At 40.1% G+C, this 18,445-nt stretch overlaps 4 protein-coding genes across 4 annotated transcripts in view; 3 read left to right on the top strand and 1 right to left on the bottom strand.

Moving 5' to 3' along the window:
* gngt2b (guanine nucleotide binding protein (G protein), gamma transducing activity polypeptide 2b) overlaps positions 1-17,907 on the top strand; it is a 139,592-nt gene extending 121,685 nt beyond the window's left edge. Inside the window, exons 2-4 of the mRNA XM_072455957.1 lie at positions 16,900-16,982; positions 17,098-17,186; positions 17,583-17,907. Coding sequence (XP_072312058.1) covers positions 17,103-17,186; positions 17,583-17,711 — 213 coding nt within the window. The 5' untranslated portion in view covers positions 16,900-16,982; positions 17,098-17,102 and the 3' untranslated portion in view covers positions 17,712-17,907. The remainder of the gene's footprint in view (positions 1-16,899; positions 16,983-17,097; positions 17,187-17,582) is intronic.
* lsm12b (LSM12 homolog b) lies at positions 549-5,911 on the top strand. The gene is made up of 5 exons (XM_072456027.1): positions 549-753; positions 3,057-3,190; positions 4,029-4,138; positions 4,501-4,627; positions 5,334-5,911. Exons 1-5 carry the CDS (start codon positions 627-629, stop codon positions 5,424-5,426), a joined length of 591 nt encoding a protein of 196 aa, XP_072312128.1. The 5' UTR covers positions 549-626; the 3' UTR covers positions 5,427-5,911.
* Positions 6,756-9,507, top strand: LOC140369393 (uncharacterized). Its single transcript, XM_072456723.1, has 2 exons — positions 6,756-7,075; positions 8,609-9,507. The coding sequence occupies exons 1-2, from the start codon at positions 6,800-6,802 to the stop codon at positions 9,377-9,379; spliced, it is 1,047 nt and encodes a 348-aa protein (XP_072312824.1). The 5' UTR covers positions 6,756-6,799; the 3' UTR covers positions 9,380-9,507.
* On the bottom strand, positions 10,863-14,253 carry tmem101 (transmembrane protein 101). Its single transcript, XM_072456525.1, has 4 exons — positions 14,076-14,253; positions 13,092-13,272; positions 12,319-12,465; positions 10,863-11,917 (listed from the first exon to the last, which is right to left on the bottom strand). Exons 1-4 carry the CDS (start codon positions 14,204-14,206, stop codon positions 11,609-11,611), a joined length of 768 nt encoding a protein of 255 aa, XP_072312626.1. The 5' UTR covers positions 14,207-14,253; the 3' UTR covers positions 10,863-11,608.
* Positions 17,908-18,445: the final 538 nt, after the last annotated feature.

The raw sequence follows: 18,445 nt of genomic DNA, 5'->3' as shown, positions 1-18,445 counted from the left end.
AGTCTGAGGAATAAAGTCTGGCGGTAATGCAACAATTGGATGCCAACCGCCATAAAACAACAACAACAACAACAACAACAACACAACAACTATTCTAGTCACAAAAACACATCATGACCTCATGGGCTTTGTAACGCCAAAGCGATGGGAGGAGTACTTTTACGGACTACGACAGAGTCTGAGGACTACGAAACGTCTGAGGAATAAAGTCTGGCGGTAATGCAACACTCGGATGCCAACCGCCATAAAACAACAACAACAACAACAACAACAACTTCTGGACAGGGGCCAGCTCGACATTCACTCTAACTTTCATTCAGTACAGGTTATTTAGAGTTTTCAATTTTGCCTAGCACATGCTGGAGAACCCCGAGAGAACACAGAGTAACACGGGGAGAACACGCAGTCCTCAAAAACGCAGCGTGTAACAGAAACGTGAACCCCATGAACAGGTTACCGTGGCAACTATCCCTCTAGCTTTCCATTTCCCCTCCATTGACTAAATTCGAGGTAAACCGTAAAGACGACGTGACGTGACGCCGGACACGCCCAGCCTCGGGTCGACTACGCCATCGCGTCGCTCTACGTGAGGCAGGCGCTCCGTCCGGTGTTTCCTGGCGGAGAAGATGGCGGCTCCTGGACCGGGGGAGTATTTGAGCGTCGGGAGCCATGTCTCTTGCTTCACCTGCCTGGGCCAACGTCTCAAGGGAGAAGTGGTCGCGTTCGACTACCAGTCCAAGATGTTGACCCTGAGTATCCTTTTGTCTGCGGGCGCCGCGGATGCCTCGCTGGCCTGCCGGGCTGCAAGGGCCTGTAGGGTTACCGAGAGTGTGTGTGTCAAATAGTGCTCCGCGCAGGCGTAAGCGGTGGCAGCACACTTGGATATATATTTGTCCTTTTTTTTACTCGATTTTCCACCGAAAAGAAGCGCGGGTCTCGTTACCGCGGCTCGTTTGCGTCGCGGGGGGCAGTCGCGGCGGGGCATTTCACGGGGCTTTTCGGGAGGGCATGTGTTTTGAATCGGCTCATTGTATTGCCAGAGCGCAACATGGATCGCTATCTGGCAGTGGAGCCCCAAGCAAAAGGCATCATGGCTGGGGTGTTCTCCACGGGGCGGAAAAAAAAACGCTGCTGGCGGGCGACCTTTCCCCCCGCGGCGGCTCACCTTCTCGGCCGCGTTTGAGTCCGCGACAAAGCCGTTCGCGGTGGACTCCGCGGAATGCTAGCTATGTCGGCTACAGGCTAAATATGAATGAGCGCCGATTAGCCGTGCACACGACAGCCAAGTTGTTGCTAGCTCGGGCTAATATGCTAAGTTTCGGTAGCTTCGGGGGGGGTTCTCGCGTCGTCGCCTCGCCGCCCCGCGCCCGGAATGCGGGTTTGTTTACGAATTCCCAAGGTATTATCGCAATTTGTGTATTTATTTGAGACGTGATTGGTGTTTACGTGTTAAGAAATACCGTGCTAACGCTTGACCATGAGCATCCCTTAGCTGTGTTACACCCATCGTTAGCTTGACGGTCAGAAATGCCTACTCTAGTGATGAATGAATGGACGTGGGTGTGTTGGATGGATGTGACATGAAGACAGCACGCGGGATGATTGTAGTGTACCGTGTATGACAGGGTGTAATGCTCATCTGACAACTAAATCGTCACGTCGATCATTTTGGCATCTGTAGGTTGATTCTGTACGTTTTAAAGCCAAGGCATTTGTAACCAGAGATGCCCGAAGTACACCATGTATTACACGAGTAGTAGTACGTCCTGTGCAGATTAGGGTTGCAACGATTAATCAAGGGTAGTTGTGATGTGTCGACTGTTAAATAATTGTGTTTTGCTTATCATAATTGTTGGCAAGACTGTACAGACAGTAAAATACGTGTAAAATAGATAGACATTTGATTTTCCTCAATACTTTTTAAATATTCTACAAATGCAAGTCGTCAACGTGTATTTGGTTTAAAATGTAATTCACAAATCTCAATGTAGAACAGCTAGAATTGTTTTTACTAGTCGACTATTTAAAAAATGAATTGCTACCAAAATCATTGGTTGCAGCGGAATAAAATATGAGCTAATAGAAATATAATATACTCAAACGTTGCTTTATCGATTTATTAAATTATATTACTAAAATGTTTGCTGTTGAAATGACTGAAGTATTGCAAGTACATTTCAAGTACTAGTGTTATGAATTAAAACTTTGTGGCTTAAAAAATATGAATGTACGGTAGTTTATTGCTTAAGACGAGATGCCAATCGTTTTTTTTTTTTTTGGTCTGATCCGGTTCAGTCCCGCCTGTAAAACGAGTATAAATTATTTGAAAGTCAAGAGACGTGGTTTATATGACTGGGTAAATTGGAAAAAAATATCTCAACGCTTGTTAGGACTGCAGGTTAACGGCCCCTAAAACAAAGCAAATTGACTGACCAATCGTCCGACTCCCGCTACCTTTACTGGGGACAGGCCGTTCATCTCGTAAGTCTGTGCGGTGACGGCACATCGGCAAACCTCAAGTCTCTGGACCGAGCGCCACAAGGCTTTAAATGGGAGAAAAAGCAAGAAAAACTCCCCCACAGAAGTAAGTCAATGTAGTAATAACTAGTAATAATCAAACAAAAATACAATTAAGTGTTTGATGCACCAATATTGGAATTTTGGACTGTTAATACTAAATAGCTAAGTGCTAGAGTCATACAGCAAGTTTGACTGGATGTGCTGCTTGTGACACTGACAAACTGCCATTATCTAAACGTTTACTGTCCATGTGCAGTTAGTTTTGTCTATATCAGAGATTATGTAATTTCTTTCTAATTCAGAAAACCAGATTAATATACTTAATCCATAGTATTGAATATTGACAGTCTATACAGCTGCTTCTTGTCGTTTGAGTGGCAGTATTTTCCTCCTCCCACGGCTGTAACCGGTACTGCCCCGTCACTGAGCACCGCTATCTTCTCTGCACACTGCGGGGAGTTTCCAAGTCCCGTGTTTGTGTCGTTTTGTTGTCCTTCCACCCAAAATGATTGCACCTTGACCACACTTTCCCGAAGAATGTGCTTCCTCCAGCGGTAAGCCGAACCTCAACGACGTCATCCTGATCAACTTAGCCTATGTTTCTGATGTGGACATAATAAATGCCCGCACCGAGACCCCTCCTCCTCTAGCATCTCTGAATGTTAGCAAGGTAAGCGGACATCAATACAGCCTTTCTCAGCTCATTTGGATTTGTAACTTGGGTGTCAAATCGCCTGCAAGCCTAGATTATTTTATGTAGTAAAAGACACCAAATGTAACAAGTGTATGACTTCAAAAATAAAACTGAAAACATGTGAACAGAGTTAGTCATATCCTGTTCTTTTGAGCTGGGAGTGATTCATCATTGGTGAGTTTCATGTCTGGAGGCTTTTGTTTTACCTGATGTCAGGCACCAAATGTGGAAAGTAAATTGGATGCATTTGCTTCTAAAACGCCACAATGAATTTAAAAAAATGTGCCAACTGTTGTAAATTTCAAACATGTTCATTAATAAAAACGTGGGCATTTAGTATTGCAGCGATTGATACATTGTGACTAGTCAACTATAAAAAAAAATCATCTTAATAATATTTGATCGTTGTCAAGACCGTACAGACTCTAAAACGGATACAAAATGTCAGACCAGATTTTAAAAAAATCAGATTTGTATCAATATTGCTTTTTATTTGTTTATTTTCTATCCATAATATTCTACCTTTATGTGGTTGATAATGTATTTAAAAAAAGTCTCAGTGTACAACAGAAATAATAGCATGAAGTAAATAATCTGACTTGTCGACTACTGAGATCATTGTTAGTGACAGCCCTAGTGGACAAACTCACAATCTTGTAATGAAACTGAAATCTACTTATTAAATTCTTCTTCAGTAAACGAGGCATAGCATTTCATTCATGACGCGGATCGAAATTGTGTCTTTTTTTAGCCTTTTTTGGTTGTTTGACAGGATAATTTATGCTCAACGCTTGTTTGCTGTTCCCTTTTGCAGCTTGCCAATCGAGCACGGACAGAAAAGGAGGACAAGCTGTCCCAAGCCTATGCAATCAGTGCTGGGGTTTCTGCGGAGGGACAACAGCTATTCCAGACTATTCACAAAACGTGAGTCCTTGTCATTCAAATGATTGGCCCCGACATGTTGGAGTACACTTTGACACGTAACACTGAATTGTCCAAGTTTGCAGTTTCTTCTTAAAAAAAGTATAGTTGGATGTGTTAACTACCTTTTTACCAATTGCACATTTGCTTTGTGCCTTAGGGTGACACTGATGTTAGTTTATTTTTGCTGTTTTTTAAGATCTTTTGGGAAGTTCTTTTACATTCCATAATTTGATATCTTTCTAAGAGCTTTGTAATTTGAGTTAAAAACCTTGTCAGTTTTGTGAGACGGTTACACCCTCACAACGCGCCTTCCCTCTCCTTTCCCGATTGCGTTTAACGTGACGTTCTTCTAATCTCAACAGCATCAAAGACTGTAAATGGCAGGAGAAGAACATTATTGTGATGGACGACGTCGTAATCTCACCGCCTTACCAGGTCGAGAACTGCAAGGGCAAAGAGGGAAGCGCTTTAAGTCATGTACGCAAAATAGTAAGTACGCCACGTCACTGCGCATGCACCAACGACACTTGCACCCTGATCATTTGTACGAGAACAAAACACTGCCCCCGTCTGAATTCCTGCAAACGTCTGCAAATTTGTATAATTTGTGCTCAATGTAAGAGGCATGTAATGATATTCAAACTTGTGATTACTGGAACTCGCTTCAAAGTAAACTTGTGTGTATTAACAGTACATTTGTGTGTATTAACAGTACATTTGTGTGTATTAACAGTATATTTCCTTCAACATTTCAGATTTAAGATGCTTCTTTTAAGCTGTGAGTTGTCCTAAATTGCCCTCGGTCTCTAAAGCACAAACTTATTTAAGATTAGGAGCACATCTGGACATGGGTCAGTGGACACTTAATGTGTGTTGTTGACGACCAAAACTGATTATAATTACAAAACTGATTACAATTACACCGTGTAATCCTAATACGTTTTTCCATACGTTTCACATTTGTACATGGATACTGGCATCTTAATTTAATAAAGACAATGGGACTCAGTATGTTATCTCATGCTCACTACATTTATTTAGGTATTTTTGCCAATTTATCAAATTAATTTCATTCATTAGATTCCACTTATTGTTTTGTTTGAACGTCTTAAATGCCATGAGCTTTACAAACATGTTAATCTTCATATATTGTGTCTCGGATCGAACTTTAAAACCCTGTGCTCTCTGTTCACAGGTTGAGAAACATTTTAGAGACTTGGAAAGTCAGAAGTCCATGCAACGTTCACAAGCACAGCAAACACAGAAGGACTCCACTTTATCTTCTTGAGGCGGCAGTGCGGCTCGGCCGGGAGGCGACGAGGCGTTCTGTTCCCACTGCCAGACCAAGTCGGCATTCCTTGTCCTCAGTCTGAGACCACAAGGGGGAGCACTGAGGGCCCTGGATCCTGAAGTTCAAAATACCAATAAATGAAAAAGACAAAAAAGAAAGAGGAATAAAATCTTAAATTAGACTTTATAAAGAATAATTTAAACATGAACCATAAAGCCACCATAGTTTCCTTGACTAACTCATCTGCCCCATTCCTCCCCCTTTTCTTTTCCGCCCCCTTTTCCTTTGCCTTCAGGTCCATTTCAAAAAGAGAAAACTAGAGCAGTCAGAAAGGCTTGTTAGCTTTATTTTCTGTCATCATTTCCTTTTTTTGCTGTATCCATGTTCTACTGTCTGTATTTTCTGTATTTTAAAACAAAATGTGACTTGAAACGCCACACTTTAAAGGACATTTTCTAAAATAAAAGTAACAAAAATTCTGACTGTAATGCTGTAATTTCAACGACTTCTTGAAGGGCTTTTTTATAAGTTTTGCAGACATTTTTATTCCAACCTTGATTTTTGTATTTTGAATGAATATTGATAACTGAATTTGTGTTTCTTTTCTTTCTTTCTTTTTCTTCCTAAAAGCTGTTCTTTTGGTTGTCCTGAAGTGTCCGGTCAGTTCTTGTAACTCGGTGCTCTAGTTTCTTATTTGAGGGATTGTATGGCAGCTTTTGTGATGCATCCTTGTAATTACAGGTCACTGAGTGTATCACTCTCTCACATTAATTATTTAAATGCTTTAAGCCTCTGTTTCTCTAAAGCTGTGTGCATTTATTTCAAGATGGTATGAGTTTCACTCCCACGTGTGGACACACAAGGTTCATTTTACTTTGTAAAATGTAAAGATAAATCTGATTTGAAAGGTTTTTGAGTTCATCTCAGGTAGGAAACTGATTTAATATATTTGTACATTTGTAACTGGTTCATTGTTTTTTTACATTCAGTTGATCAGAGCTATCTTGATACGCTTAAAATATTTTTACATTTCCCACCCCCAAGAAAGTCTTACATTTGTTTTATATGGACATAATCCATTAATGCTTATGTAATATGACTCAACTGAAGGGACTCAATCTCATGATTTAAAACATTTTGATCCATATTTTGCAGCAGATGTAAATCCTTGTTTTTGGCTCGCGTTCAAAGTGATTCATTCATTTCCACTGACAAGGTCATATATTGCAGTTGGTCATTTTAATCTGATAATCTTCCTCCAATCAGGAGTATTCATTGTCTGCAGCTCATATGAAATGTCCTGACTGCATCACTGCTGAAGCTTGTGGGTCTGTGCAGTCGCAGTGAGGTGACAGGCACATTTCAGCACAATGAATGTTCTCCTCGCTCTCCTGATGCTGCTGGGAGACTCTGCGATGGCGTTTAAGCTGTGTCCGAGCCACTGTCTCTGCTACGAGTCGTCAGATTTGGTGGACTGTCAGTCGCGGGGTCTGACCAGCGTCCCGGCCGGAGTACCACATGGGACCTGGCTCCTGGACCTGAGTGGGAACCAGATGACACAAGTGCACAGCCGCTCCTTCAATGGGCTGTGGTCACTGAAGATCCTCCTCATTTCAAACAACAGCATCCACACTCTGCAGCCACAGGTATGAAGTTAAAGTTGTTTTTTTTAAGAATGTACTTCAAGGTCCAACAACACTGTTTGATTATTGCATTTAACTAACAAAAAGACAAATAGTATGTATTCCAAAATGAAGCAAGACATTTTAATCTGGCACTATGATTTTTTCAAATGTAGATAGAATTTTGAGGATTTTTTACGATAAAATGCCTTATTTTTTGTATGAAAATATGATTGCACGTTCAGAAGAAATTTCAAATTGATATATATATTTATTTATTTTATTCCCATGCAATGTCTTGCCTCGATGCTTAAAAATAGTGTGGACTGATCTCTTACTTTCATCTGTGATGGGAAGTCACTATCGGCATCAAAAAGTAATAATGTATATTCTGTGTACATTATTAATGAACAAGGCCTATAATACTACACATAATAATCCTTTACATGTGGCTAATTATGTGTAGCGTTGTAGTATTGTAGGATTATAGTGATATGAAAATAACAGAAGATAACCTTTCCTTGCCTCCAATTGGCAACATAATGTACAAGAACGGCAGGAAAATACAAAAAATATATATCTATCCGTTTAACTATAATCTTAAAATATATTTGAATGTACCGGTACAACACAGTACAAGTAGAGAAAAAATAATTATGTGCATTAAGTGGCTATGACTGCTTATGTACAGTACAACAAATGGACAGTATTAAATAACACGTGTATTGTTCCAGTCGTGATACGCATTATGATACAATATTTCTACTATAACAGCAAACTGTTGTGTTGTTGTGTCCTTGGGTTAGACACATTACCTGCCCTGCTGCCAATGTTTCCATATAATGAATATGTGTTTGTGTGAATGATTCCTTGTTGTAATGAGTTTAGCTGTAATTAAGTGCCCAGTTGTGGTTAAAAAGTATTATATAGCCCGAAAAAAATGTGTGTTGTGCAGTTGAGGTGCCAGTAACGTCCCACGTCCTATCGAAAGATTTATTAATATTCATTTCAATGGTCTAATACAGGGGTCCCCAACCACAGGGCCGCGGGCCATCTGCTACTGGCCCTCAGAGGCTAAAGTTTTGTTTAAAAATGAATATGTCCCTATGTTTAACTAAGAAAATATAGAGCCAAACATCAAGTATCAGTAATAAAGCAATAACTAAATATTTAAAACAATGGTTTGTACACATTTTACGCTGTTGTTACTGGCCCTGCCCCCTTCAACCGGTCCCTGGTAGAAAATGAAAAAAAATCTTCTGATTGCTCCAGTCTTCACAAGAAAAAAGGTTGGGGACAGCTGGTCTAATACTTACCAAAAATGTGTTGTTTATTTGTACACAACATAAAAGGTATATCCAGTGTTTCCCACAGATTATTGCTGAGACATATGGAACCCTAACCCATGTGTTAATTTCTTTGACTTGTTTCCTTTTAATATTGAGGCTAATCTGTTTAATGTGCTATGGGTATAGGTCCTTATTGTTCATCTTATTCTCCATGAGGGGGCAGCGTGGCAAATTGGGTAATTCTAAATCGTGTCTTCCATCCTTGCAGTCCCTGTCATCACTGGAGTTTCTGGAGCGACTGGACCTGAGTCACAACCGCCTCAAAACACTCCCCCCAGACTTCTCTCAAAAGCTATTCTCACTCCAAGACCTGCGGCTGAACCACAACCTCCTGCACTTCCTGGACCCCACCTCCCTGGACGACCTGGAAAACCTGCGCAAACTGGACCTGAGTTACAACCAGATCACGTCTTTGGATGTGGGACTGTTCCGCAGCCCGTCCCGCCTCCACTATCTCAACCTGGAGGGAAACGGATTGAACGTCCTTGTGGATGATTTGTTGAGTCGTCAGCACAGCCTCCAAATCCTGCATCTTAACCGCAATAACATATCGGTGATAGAAAACCACGCTTTCACCCCATTGAGAAGTCTAACCTTGCTGAGTTTACAGGAAAACCAACTCGTCCACATCCGTTTCAAGACATTTTTACAGCTGCAGACCACTAACACGCACTTGAAATTGTCCTCAAATCCCTTGACGTGCGATTGTGAGTTGCAGCGCGTTTTTGGCAAGATCCAGCACGTAAAGCATTTGCATGTTGTAGATTATAAGGACATAATCTGCCACGCGCCCCCTCAGCTGGCAGGGAGCACTCTGGCCTCTCTGGACAGCCAGTTGTGCATGGCGGAGACCGTGTCCGTTTTGGTCATCACGATCACCGTGCTTTTGGCTGTGCTCGGGGCGTTGGTGAAAGCTGAACGCAATCAGAAGAACAAGCAGAGTCAGAACGAGTCAGAAGAAGATAAGCATTATAAATGATGGTGAATTTATGGAAAACTGGTCTGGGATTGAGATTAGCAGATGACGCCAAAGACGGAAACCTTAAAATATCGTGTTGCTGTGATCTGTCACTTAAGCACTATTCTTGGGCTGCACACTTTGGGTATTAACTGTTGTATCCCCTGCAACAGAGTAAAGTTCGGTTTTACCCCATGGTGTTACTCAGCAATTTACTGTATATACAAATCTCCCAATGACTTTAAAATGCAGGGAAGAACTACACAGAACATCATTTGTGCCATTTCAATTCATCCATCCATCCATCCATCTTCTGCCGCTTTATCCGGGGCCGGGTCGCGGGGGCAGCAGTCTGAGCAGGGACTCCCAGACTTCCTTCTCCCCAGACACTTCCTCTAACTCCTCCGGGGGGATCCCGAGGCGTTCCCAGGCCAGCCGAGAGACATAGTCTCTCCAGCGTGTCCTGGGTCTTCCCCGGGGCCTCTTCCCGGTGGGACATGCCTGAAACACCTCCCGAGGGAGGCGCCCAGGAGGCATCCGGAACAGATGCCCGAGCCACCTCAGCTGGTTCCTCTCGACGTGGAGGAGCAGCGGCTCTACTCCGAGCTCCCCCCGTGTGGCCGAGCTCCTCACCCGATCTCTAAGGGAGCGCCCAGCCACACGGCGGAGGAAACTCATTTTGACCGCTTGTATCCGCGATCTTGTTCTTTCGGTCACTACCCAAAGCTCATGACCATAGGTGAGGTCAGAACGTAGACCGGCCGGTAAATAGAGAGCTTTGCCTTTCGGCTCAGCTCCTTCTTCACCACAACGGTCCAGGTCAAACTGTCAATCTCACGCTCCATCCTTCCCTCACTCGTGAACAAGACCCCGAGATACTTGAACTCCTCCACTTGGGGCAAGGACACCCCACCCACCTGGAGAGGGCAAGCCACCTTTTTCCAGTTGAGAACCACGTCCTCAGATTTGGAGGTGCTGATTCTCATCCCAGCCGCTTCACACTCGGCTGCAAACCGTCCCAGTGCATGCTGCAGGTCCGGGTTTAATGGAGCCATCAGGACAACATCGTCTGCAAAAAGCAGAGATGAAAATCCTGTGGTCATACATACGTACGTACACATAGGGCCGATCTGGACATTTTCCCTTAAGTTTAAATGTACTACAAACTCACCCATCGCTGTTTTACCACACACCTTAAAGAGAGAAATGTAGTTCTCTTTTGTGCAGTGCCCTAAAGTATTAAAACAAAGCTTTATACATATTCTTCAGGCATCAGGTCAGCCATAGCTATGGACCAGTGCTGGAGAATAAGGCCGATGACTAAATGCAAAAGTGCAATATCAACCTTTCTTTATATTTTATAACCCTGACAAAAACACTGCAACAAATACCTTGATTATATTGTACTTCTGATATTGTTACATTACTATTACATATAAAGGCTGGCTGAGGAAGTGCCATGATCCCATTTTATTGGATGAAACATTTTGTACCAAATCAAGTTTAGCCCTCTACTATTGACAAATGGATTAAAGATAAATTGTTTTCCAAAAAAACATGAGGATTAGCATTGTGCAACATTTCCAAAAAGGGATTTGGAGTCACAAGACAGAGACAGGAGGGCAAATACACCAGTTCTTTAATAGCTTTAAGTACAAATTGTAACAACCTGGATGTTTTGAGTTTATAAAAAATTACAAAAAAAATCTTAACATGATTGATTCAAATTTCATGCAATAATTTAACAGTTTAGGGCTCAACAGATTCTACCCAAACAGTATTTTGCTAACTTGCATACTAGCCATAAACACGAATGTGCGGCCTAAATCTAAACGCAAACATGTTTGTATAATGTTCAAGGCATTCATTGATATTTTACACAATAATACAAATTATATGAAGTTGACCTTCCCTTTCAATGGCATTACAACTTATGATGAATGTCTTGTATATGGACGAACGCAATCCCCATCAACATAAAAGCCCTAAAACCTAACCTCAAGCCTTTTGCAAATATTTTACAGTTTCAATACTTAATGTCAGAGCATAACAGACAAATGTAAACATGACTTCTGAATAAATTATTGGAGCCATAAAACGATTCTCGGGAGAGTGTTTTTTTAGTTTACCATTTGGGGCTCTGTCTCAATTGCTACGCACAGGCACCAAATGATCTCAGCATTTACAGTTTTCCTGAGAAGCAACGAATCTCAAGTGCAAAGTTCAATGAAGGTGGTCGACGCGTGACGGTCACCCGTCTGTTGCCAGGATGAGCACGGCCCCAAAAATACCAATGTTGTGTCCAATTAGTTTCATCTGGTTCCAAAACTCCACCTTCCGAGTGTGGTGCCAGTAGCCGAGGTTACCGTCGATGAGGAGGACGACGAGCGGCAGGACGATGGCCAAAATCTGAGCCGCCAAACGGATGTACCAGCCGGAGAGGAACGCCAACGCCAGAACGCCAAACAGCACCTCCAAAAGCATCAGAGTGACGTCTCCTCCAACGATGTGGTTCAGGAACGCCAGCCTGTCCTCTTTACTGTGCTGCAGGGAGTACACCTGGTGGAGGGAGAGAGGAACTGCATCACTGTTGGCACATGTAATGGGCGTTTCACATTGCGCGTGAGTTAATGCCACGATTCAATTTTTTTTTTAAACAAAACTTCCCATTAAACACAGCAAATTTGTAACCACTTACTAACCACTTGAACTTTGTGATTAGTATACAAGATATTTCTAAAGACGATTTACTATAAAAAAAACAAACAAATTAACAACAGAAATTGTTTAAGTCCATGTGTTTTGGACCCATTCAATTGTTGTAATTCACTATATTTACTAATTGGCACAAAATATAATATAATTTTCAGTTTTTAGATGCAATTGTTGTTTGTAATGCTTTTTAATACCCAATCCTCAAACACCGTCATTAATGTTAACAAATAAAAAGGCCTTCTTACGATGCAGATAAGGTAGACACCGAGGAAGACCTGTCCAGTCGACTGTAAAGATCTTGTGCGAGATTTCTGTCTGTAAACTTCTCCTGCTCCACTGGCCAAAACCAGAAAGCCTCCAATAATTCCAAGTGCTCTGGAGTACATTCTCACCTGCAAACAGATTCAAAGCATATGAAAGAGTTAAGTATATAAGCAAAACATTGTAATGTAGCGTTCAAGTTGACCTTGACATGCAAAATATGTCCAACACAGAACTCTCTATGGAACGTCAGCTCTGAGCTGACAATTTAGATATACTTCTATCTCAACATGAACAAACCATTGCTGTAAAGCTAATCCTACATATGTTTCAGCGATAATAGCAATATTGGACTTGATTTTAAGTGCATGCAATTGACTACGTTATATACATAATCAATGCTAATCTATTTAGGAAGGGTCCAAGTATTGATACCTGTTAAAATGAGTATCGACTGGTATCTGGGTTTTGATTATTTTTTTTTTTAAATAGTGTAAAAAAAAAAGTCGTACATCCAAAAGTAGCATCTGAATGACATGGATATGAGGCGTGTGAGTTAATAATGGTCACAACAAGCTGACTGCACTCAACTCAGTGATGGTTTCTGTGTGTATAAATGCAACACGACGACAACAATAGGGCACTTTGTTACAAAAAAACAAACTCTATATACATTTTTTCAATACATTTTATTTTGAGAGTTCAAAAGGCACAATCCTGCCACAGTTGAGCTCCGTTAACTTCTGAAACAACTTACCTTGAGCCACTCGCTGTAGTGCACCTGCTCCCCCATGTACGATGCGTAGGTGCTGATGGTCATTTGAACCGCAGCGGCCGTTGCAAACCACCGCCTCTTCACCCCAAACGACATGAAACTGGCACACAGCACCGCGGCTCCCATGTCTATGTACAGGTACGGCACAGCGATGTCCGGCTTTCTGAGGACAGCGAAACAGGTCATTCATTCTAATGTCAAATAGAAAATACATACAAACAAATACATACAAATACAAAACAGGAATGTGTTAGAATTTGCCTGAAAATGTCTTGGTTGAGGTTCAAGTACTGCGCAAAACAATACCCTTGTTTGGAAATAACTCTAGTTGTTCAATTCATTTGTATTCATTTTAAAACGTTTTATTTATAGATATACTTGATTTTTAGTCTGCCACCTCTAAATAGCGCAAACTATTCATACTTTTAATCCATTTTTATTATATCATAAATTGAGATGTTCCTCTAACCTTAAAAGTAATATGTGTGTACGGAAATAGTATAATATTTTGGGTGTCAAATTATATATATAAAATGTGATGATCCCCAACTGAATCAATAATAAAAGCTAATAACTACAACATTGGAAACTATGCTATTAAAAACAGTTTTCCTCTAGATGAAGGTGAGTCACATGACAAAGTTTCATGGCTGAAAATGGAATAGTTGAGCGGGTGGGGTTCCTAAAGGATGAAGCCCACCCTGCCCCAAAGTAAACAAAAGCATAAGGATAATTACACACTAACGCAGCCCATTTTAAATTACAGAGTAGAAGATCAGACATTCTAATCCCAACCAGCTTTCCCTTTTTGTATCTGACTAGAAATCAACCTAATCCTTTCATACCAATGCCAAAAGTACTTGTTATTGCTACAAAACGTAATAAACAAATAACATACAAATATCTGACAGGCCATAGCAGTTTGTTAGCATGTTAGCCCAAGTGCTCAAATCACTCGTTTCTTACCTTTTTGAGTCTGCTCGTTCAGCAAACAACATCAACATACTGAAGCAGTTCCAAAACCCAAATCGGGTCAAAATAAAAGCTCCCATTTGGCTCAGAAACCTGAAAAGTTGTTTCCTGCTCGGGGCTGCCATGGTCGCAGTTCATTCATCCAGAAGTAGCAGCGGAAGAGGAAACGTGCACCGGAAGTGACCTTACATGTCAAAATAAAAATAAGGTGAGATCGCTACACAAAAATAAATGTAAGAAAAATGCATCACACGTTGTTCATCATGTAATCTTTTTATATTAAAATAAGGCAATTTGTGTGTAAAAAAGAATTACCAAAGTTGTAAGATTGAAGAAAAAAAGAAAAAAAAAAATGAATAGAAATAGCTGTTGTAGTTACAATGTCATATCTTAATCCATGTATGCAAGTTTATTCAATTAATTAATAAAACAGAGCACACTGACAAAAAATTAAATAAAACAATTTAATAAAAATGGTTTTGCCTATAGTGTCATGTCATGACGTAATATTAATATGAATCAGTAATCAATTAATTGATCGGGTTAATAAAATGTATATACTAAAACCCCAATGGACTCTAATGATTGAAACAGTAGCTTTGTTGGTTTAAGTAAAATTAAGAAGGGCCAGGTTTACAAGGAAGCAACTCAGGAAGGTAAATAGAAAATGCACTTTTTAATGTATTGATTTTTCTTAAACATTAAACAAACCCTTGCGATAATGGGGTTTAATCTCTCTACATTGGATTTAGAACTGTAGGACAAATGCTGCTCTCTAGAGGTGCAAATGGAGAATTGCTGAAATTCAAAGGTCAGGGGACTTGCAAAACATTTGACATTTCTAGGTTGAGCAACGATCCTTCCCCAGGAGCCATGTTGTAGACATAAATAAATTGGGTTATTGCTGTAGAATATTCACATTAAAACTAAAGAAATATAAAGTGCAATGCAATACCTGAATGTGTTTTGAATCAAGAACATTTCTCTTACTATAATGAAAGGGAAAGTTGTGTTATCACTCCTCGGACTCTCTCAAAGTGTGTCCAACGTGCCTCTAATCCAGTGACGTCTCAGGTTAATCTGCAGCCGATGAGACTAACCCAGATCCTGAAACTGGCTTATGAGGCCAGTCCTGGCAAGGTTTAACAAAGATCAACCACTTGTCCCACAGTTCACATGAAAAGTCAATAATTCCATCCATCAGTACATTACAAACAAAACAAAGGGCATCTTTCCACTGGTTCACGTTTAATTAGGCCTATAAATACAATGCCATTGATGTATTTTATCATAATTCATGATCCTGATGATCATGTAGACTTTGCATTTCTATTGCTTTTACAAAGTAAATAAAGTAATCCGATTCTTCTGAAAATTCACTCTACCTTTTGATTTCCCTTTTAATCCAGCCATCGTTCACCCAGAGCCTCAAATGTTGACCAATAAGAGGAGTGGGTGGAAAATAGAGTCTGTGTTTGAGCAGACAGCTGCATTAAATAGAGAAACATGCAATTTTACCCAGAAATTTATGAGATCACTTTTCAAATTTCATCGCCCAGCCTGACCTTAAAGTGTTCCCTTTCTTGGGATTGTTCTATCTGCATTTCAAAATGTGTACGGTACATTAATGATTTGGAATGTAGTTTACTCTGGATGCCCTCCCCTCTTTTTTCATTTGCCCAGATTTTGATATAACATACTGTAACTTACTGTAACTGTGCCTGATTAACCGGTTACAGGGGAAACATATCCATCCATCCATCCATTTTCTACCGCTTGTTCCCTTTTGGGGTCGCGGGTGACTGGAGCCTATCCCAGTGACTTCGGGCCTTAGGCGGGGTACACCTTGGACAGTGGAAACATAATTCAACATAATTCTCCATAAACACACCGAGTATAGGCTTACTTGAATTTGACTTTCAATGCACAATTATAGTTGTAATATGCCTTAATATATATAAAAATAAATACTAAAAAAAAAAATACTTATGGACTATAAATTTGCTGTAGAGAAAGAGTCATTGTAGCTTCTGTTTGGGGATTTCTTTATCTTAATCTTAATCAGTTCAATAAAACAGTCACTGTGACCCAGATCAATTAAAGATGTCCTTCAACTGTTGTTGTAAAATGCCTGGTGTATGATTCAGCAATAAATAAAAATGGACCCAGTTATGATTTAAAGGTACACTGTGTAACTTTTCTAATGAAAGTATATTATACTGTATCTTGTTTTTTTAAGGTGTTTTTATTGCTCAGAAACACCTTGGAAATCATGCATTCATATTGTGAATGGACTCGCCTTTCCACAGATCTGACCTGTAACTTGGTGGCTTTACCTTCTTGTCTGCATGGAGATAAATAATTTGAATGCCAAACTGTGAAACATTCTAGGCAAAGCAGTAGCATCTCTTATTAAACAAGCAGATGACAAACCCTCCAACAGAAAAGCTGCACCAATAACAATAAAATTACATAACAATTACATTATTATGCTATGTTTTTTGCATATTGTATTACTCAAATTTATGGGCTATTTACTTATTGATTTGTAAAACTATTATGTCCAATAATTTTGATTCATTGTTTATCTGTCTAACACTTGCATCATCTGCATCCTCACATTGTTTTTTGCACATCTAGAAGGTTCTGTTCTTCCTTCCTGTTCGGGCCTAAATGGCTGTTGATTGTTTAATCCTTTTACCGGGGGATTGGTGACATTAGGTCCAATCCTGTGTCGACCCGTCCCCGAGGCTCAGGGTGGGGATCAGCTGAGAAGAGAAGCAGTGGGGCAATTCTTCTCAGTCCATCTGAAGCGACGACCAAACCAGAGCTAGGGACGTCGTTTACGAGCTCTTAAGGGCGGAAACTTTTCTTGTGTCTGGGGACCCCGCCATTCAACAGGTAAGAGACAATGATTAACAATTAACTGTAAAAAATGTGATTATATTTTGGCTATTTGTAAAGTCTGTGTACATATGAGGATGTCAACTTTAACCAGGGTGTTTCTACTTTGCAGTCAAGATGGCTCGGGATATGTCAGATAAAGAAATCCTGAATATGGAGTTGGAACAATTAAAGAAGGAAGTCAGCACAGCTCGGGCACCTGTAAGTGATGATATTATTGTAGGACCTCCCTTTAATAGTTAAATTGTTTTATTTTTAAGATAATTATACTTGTGTTCAATGCACAACCAGAAGCACACATGCATTTGATAATGAGTCTTTACATCCATTTTCACATCAGGTTTTTGCAACTTTTTGTGTAATGCATTAAGGAAACAGTCAATACTGTTAATGGGTGATTTCAATGTCAAATAGATGCATCAAAACAAGGTTAAATTGAGGTCACATGGAATTTGCAGACGCTAGACAAAATAGTATCTATGCTATTTTATTTATATAGCAATATCTTAGATGGAAAATTCCTGCTTACAGTTATAATAAGATTGAATTTGATGACACTGTATTTTGTTGGATTATTATTCACCTTTCTCCTCACAGGTGCTCGCAAGCTGCACCGAAACGATTTCTTTTGTGGAGAACCTGCTTCCCAACGATATGTTAATCAAGGGAGTCCCGGACGAAAAGAACCCGTACAAGGGAGACAAGGGCGGCTGTATATTAACATGACACATGTATATATCCAACAGGCAAAAAAACATCCTACTATTTTATATGACACCTGGATACAAACTTGTAGACTGACTGTGAATACATGGGAAATAGTCAACAAATACTTCTAAATATATTTTATGCAAGATAATGTATCAATTGTACAAAGAGTGTTGGATAAAATGTGTTAATAAATGCAAATAGCTCATTAAAAGCTGTGTCTTTGTGGTCCCTTTCACCAAATTGTACAGGTTTTGTCGTGTTGGTAGAAGCAACCAAGGACTAATAGAGCAGTACAATGTCACTTGACTTGTGCATGTACTTACCTGTAATAGGATTTACTAGCTGGAGCGTAGCAGGTCGTGGAGCCTTTTGACACAGAGCTGCTTCCTGTATCAGTCTTTAATCTTATTGCAAAGGATTCATGCTCGGCACCTCTCCTGGGCTTTTAAACCAATTACAGACGTTTTATTATCAGTTGAGTGTCAATAAAGTCATTCAATAATCAATATGTGAGTAGTTTTACATAGGGTTTGGAAATTATTGTTTAATCTATATGTTGCAAAATGAGAAAGGGCATCTGACATAAACTTGTACCGATTTGATCATTGTACACACTAAGAGAGTATAGGAATTGTTGTTCATTACCTCACAAATCACTAGGAATAAGCACAGGTAATTGTCACTTGACCAACTTAAGCCACAGAAAAAATTAACAGTAATTGTATTTTGGACGTACATGTTAAGTATTT

Source organism: Eucyclogobius newberryi, unplaced genomic scaffold, assembly GCF_026437365.1.
Source record: "Eucyclogobius newberryi isolate DKJ021-1_F unplaced genomic scaffold, fEucNew1.0.hap1 SCAF_20, whole genome shotgun sequence".
NCBI classification, from domain to species: domain Eukaryota; kingdom Metazoa; phylum Chordata; class Actinopteri; order Gobiiformes; family Gobiidae; genus Eucyclogobius; species Eucyclogobius newberryi.
The sequence above is the reverse complement of the archived record's forward strand: the minus strand, read 5'-3'. Positions and strand labels throughout refer to the sequence as shown.

Coding starts and splice junctions, on each gene's coding strand:
- lsm12b (XM_072456027.1), top strand. CDS start 627: ATGGCGGCTCCTGGACCGGGGGAGTATTTGAGCGTCGGGAGCCATGTC. Junction 754..3,056: donor GTCCAAGATGTTGACCCTGA/GTATCCTTTTGT, acceptor ACTTTCCCGAAG/AATGTGCTTCCTCCAGCGGT. Junction 3,191..4,028: donor CATCTCTGAATGTTAGCAAG/GTAAGCGGACAT, acceptor TCCCTTTTGCAG/CTTGCCAATCGAGCACGGAC.
- LOC140369393 (XM_072456723.1), top strand. CDS start 6,800: ATGAATGTTCTCCTCGCTCTCCTGATGCTGCTGGGAGACTCTGCGATG. Junction 7,076..8,608: donor TCCACACTCTGCAGCCACAG/GTATGAAGTTAA, acceptor CCATCCTTGCAG/TCCCTGTCATCACTGGAGTT.
- tmem101 (XM_072456525.1), bottom strand. CDS start 14,206: ATGGCAGCCCCGAGCAGGAAACAACTTTTCAGGTTTCTGAGCCAAATG. Junction 13,273..14,075: donor GAACGAGCAGACTCAAAAAG/GTAAGAAACGAG, acceptor CGCTGTCCTCAG/AAAGCCGGACATCGCTGTGC. Junction 11,918..12,318: donor GTGTCTACCTTATCTGCATC/GTAAGAAGGCCT, acceptor TCCCTCCACCAG/GTGTACTCCCTGCAGCACAG.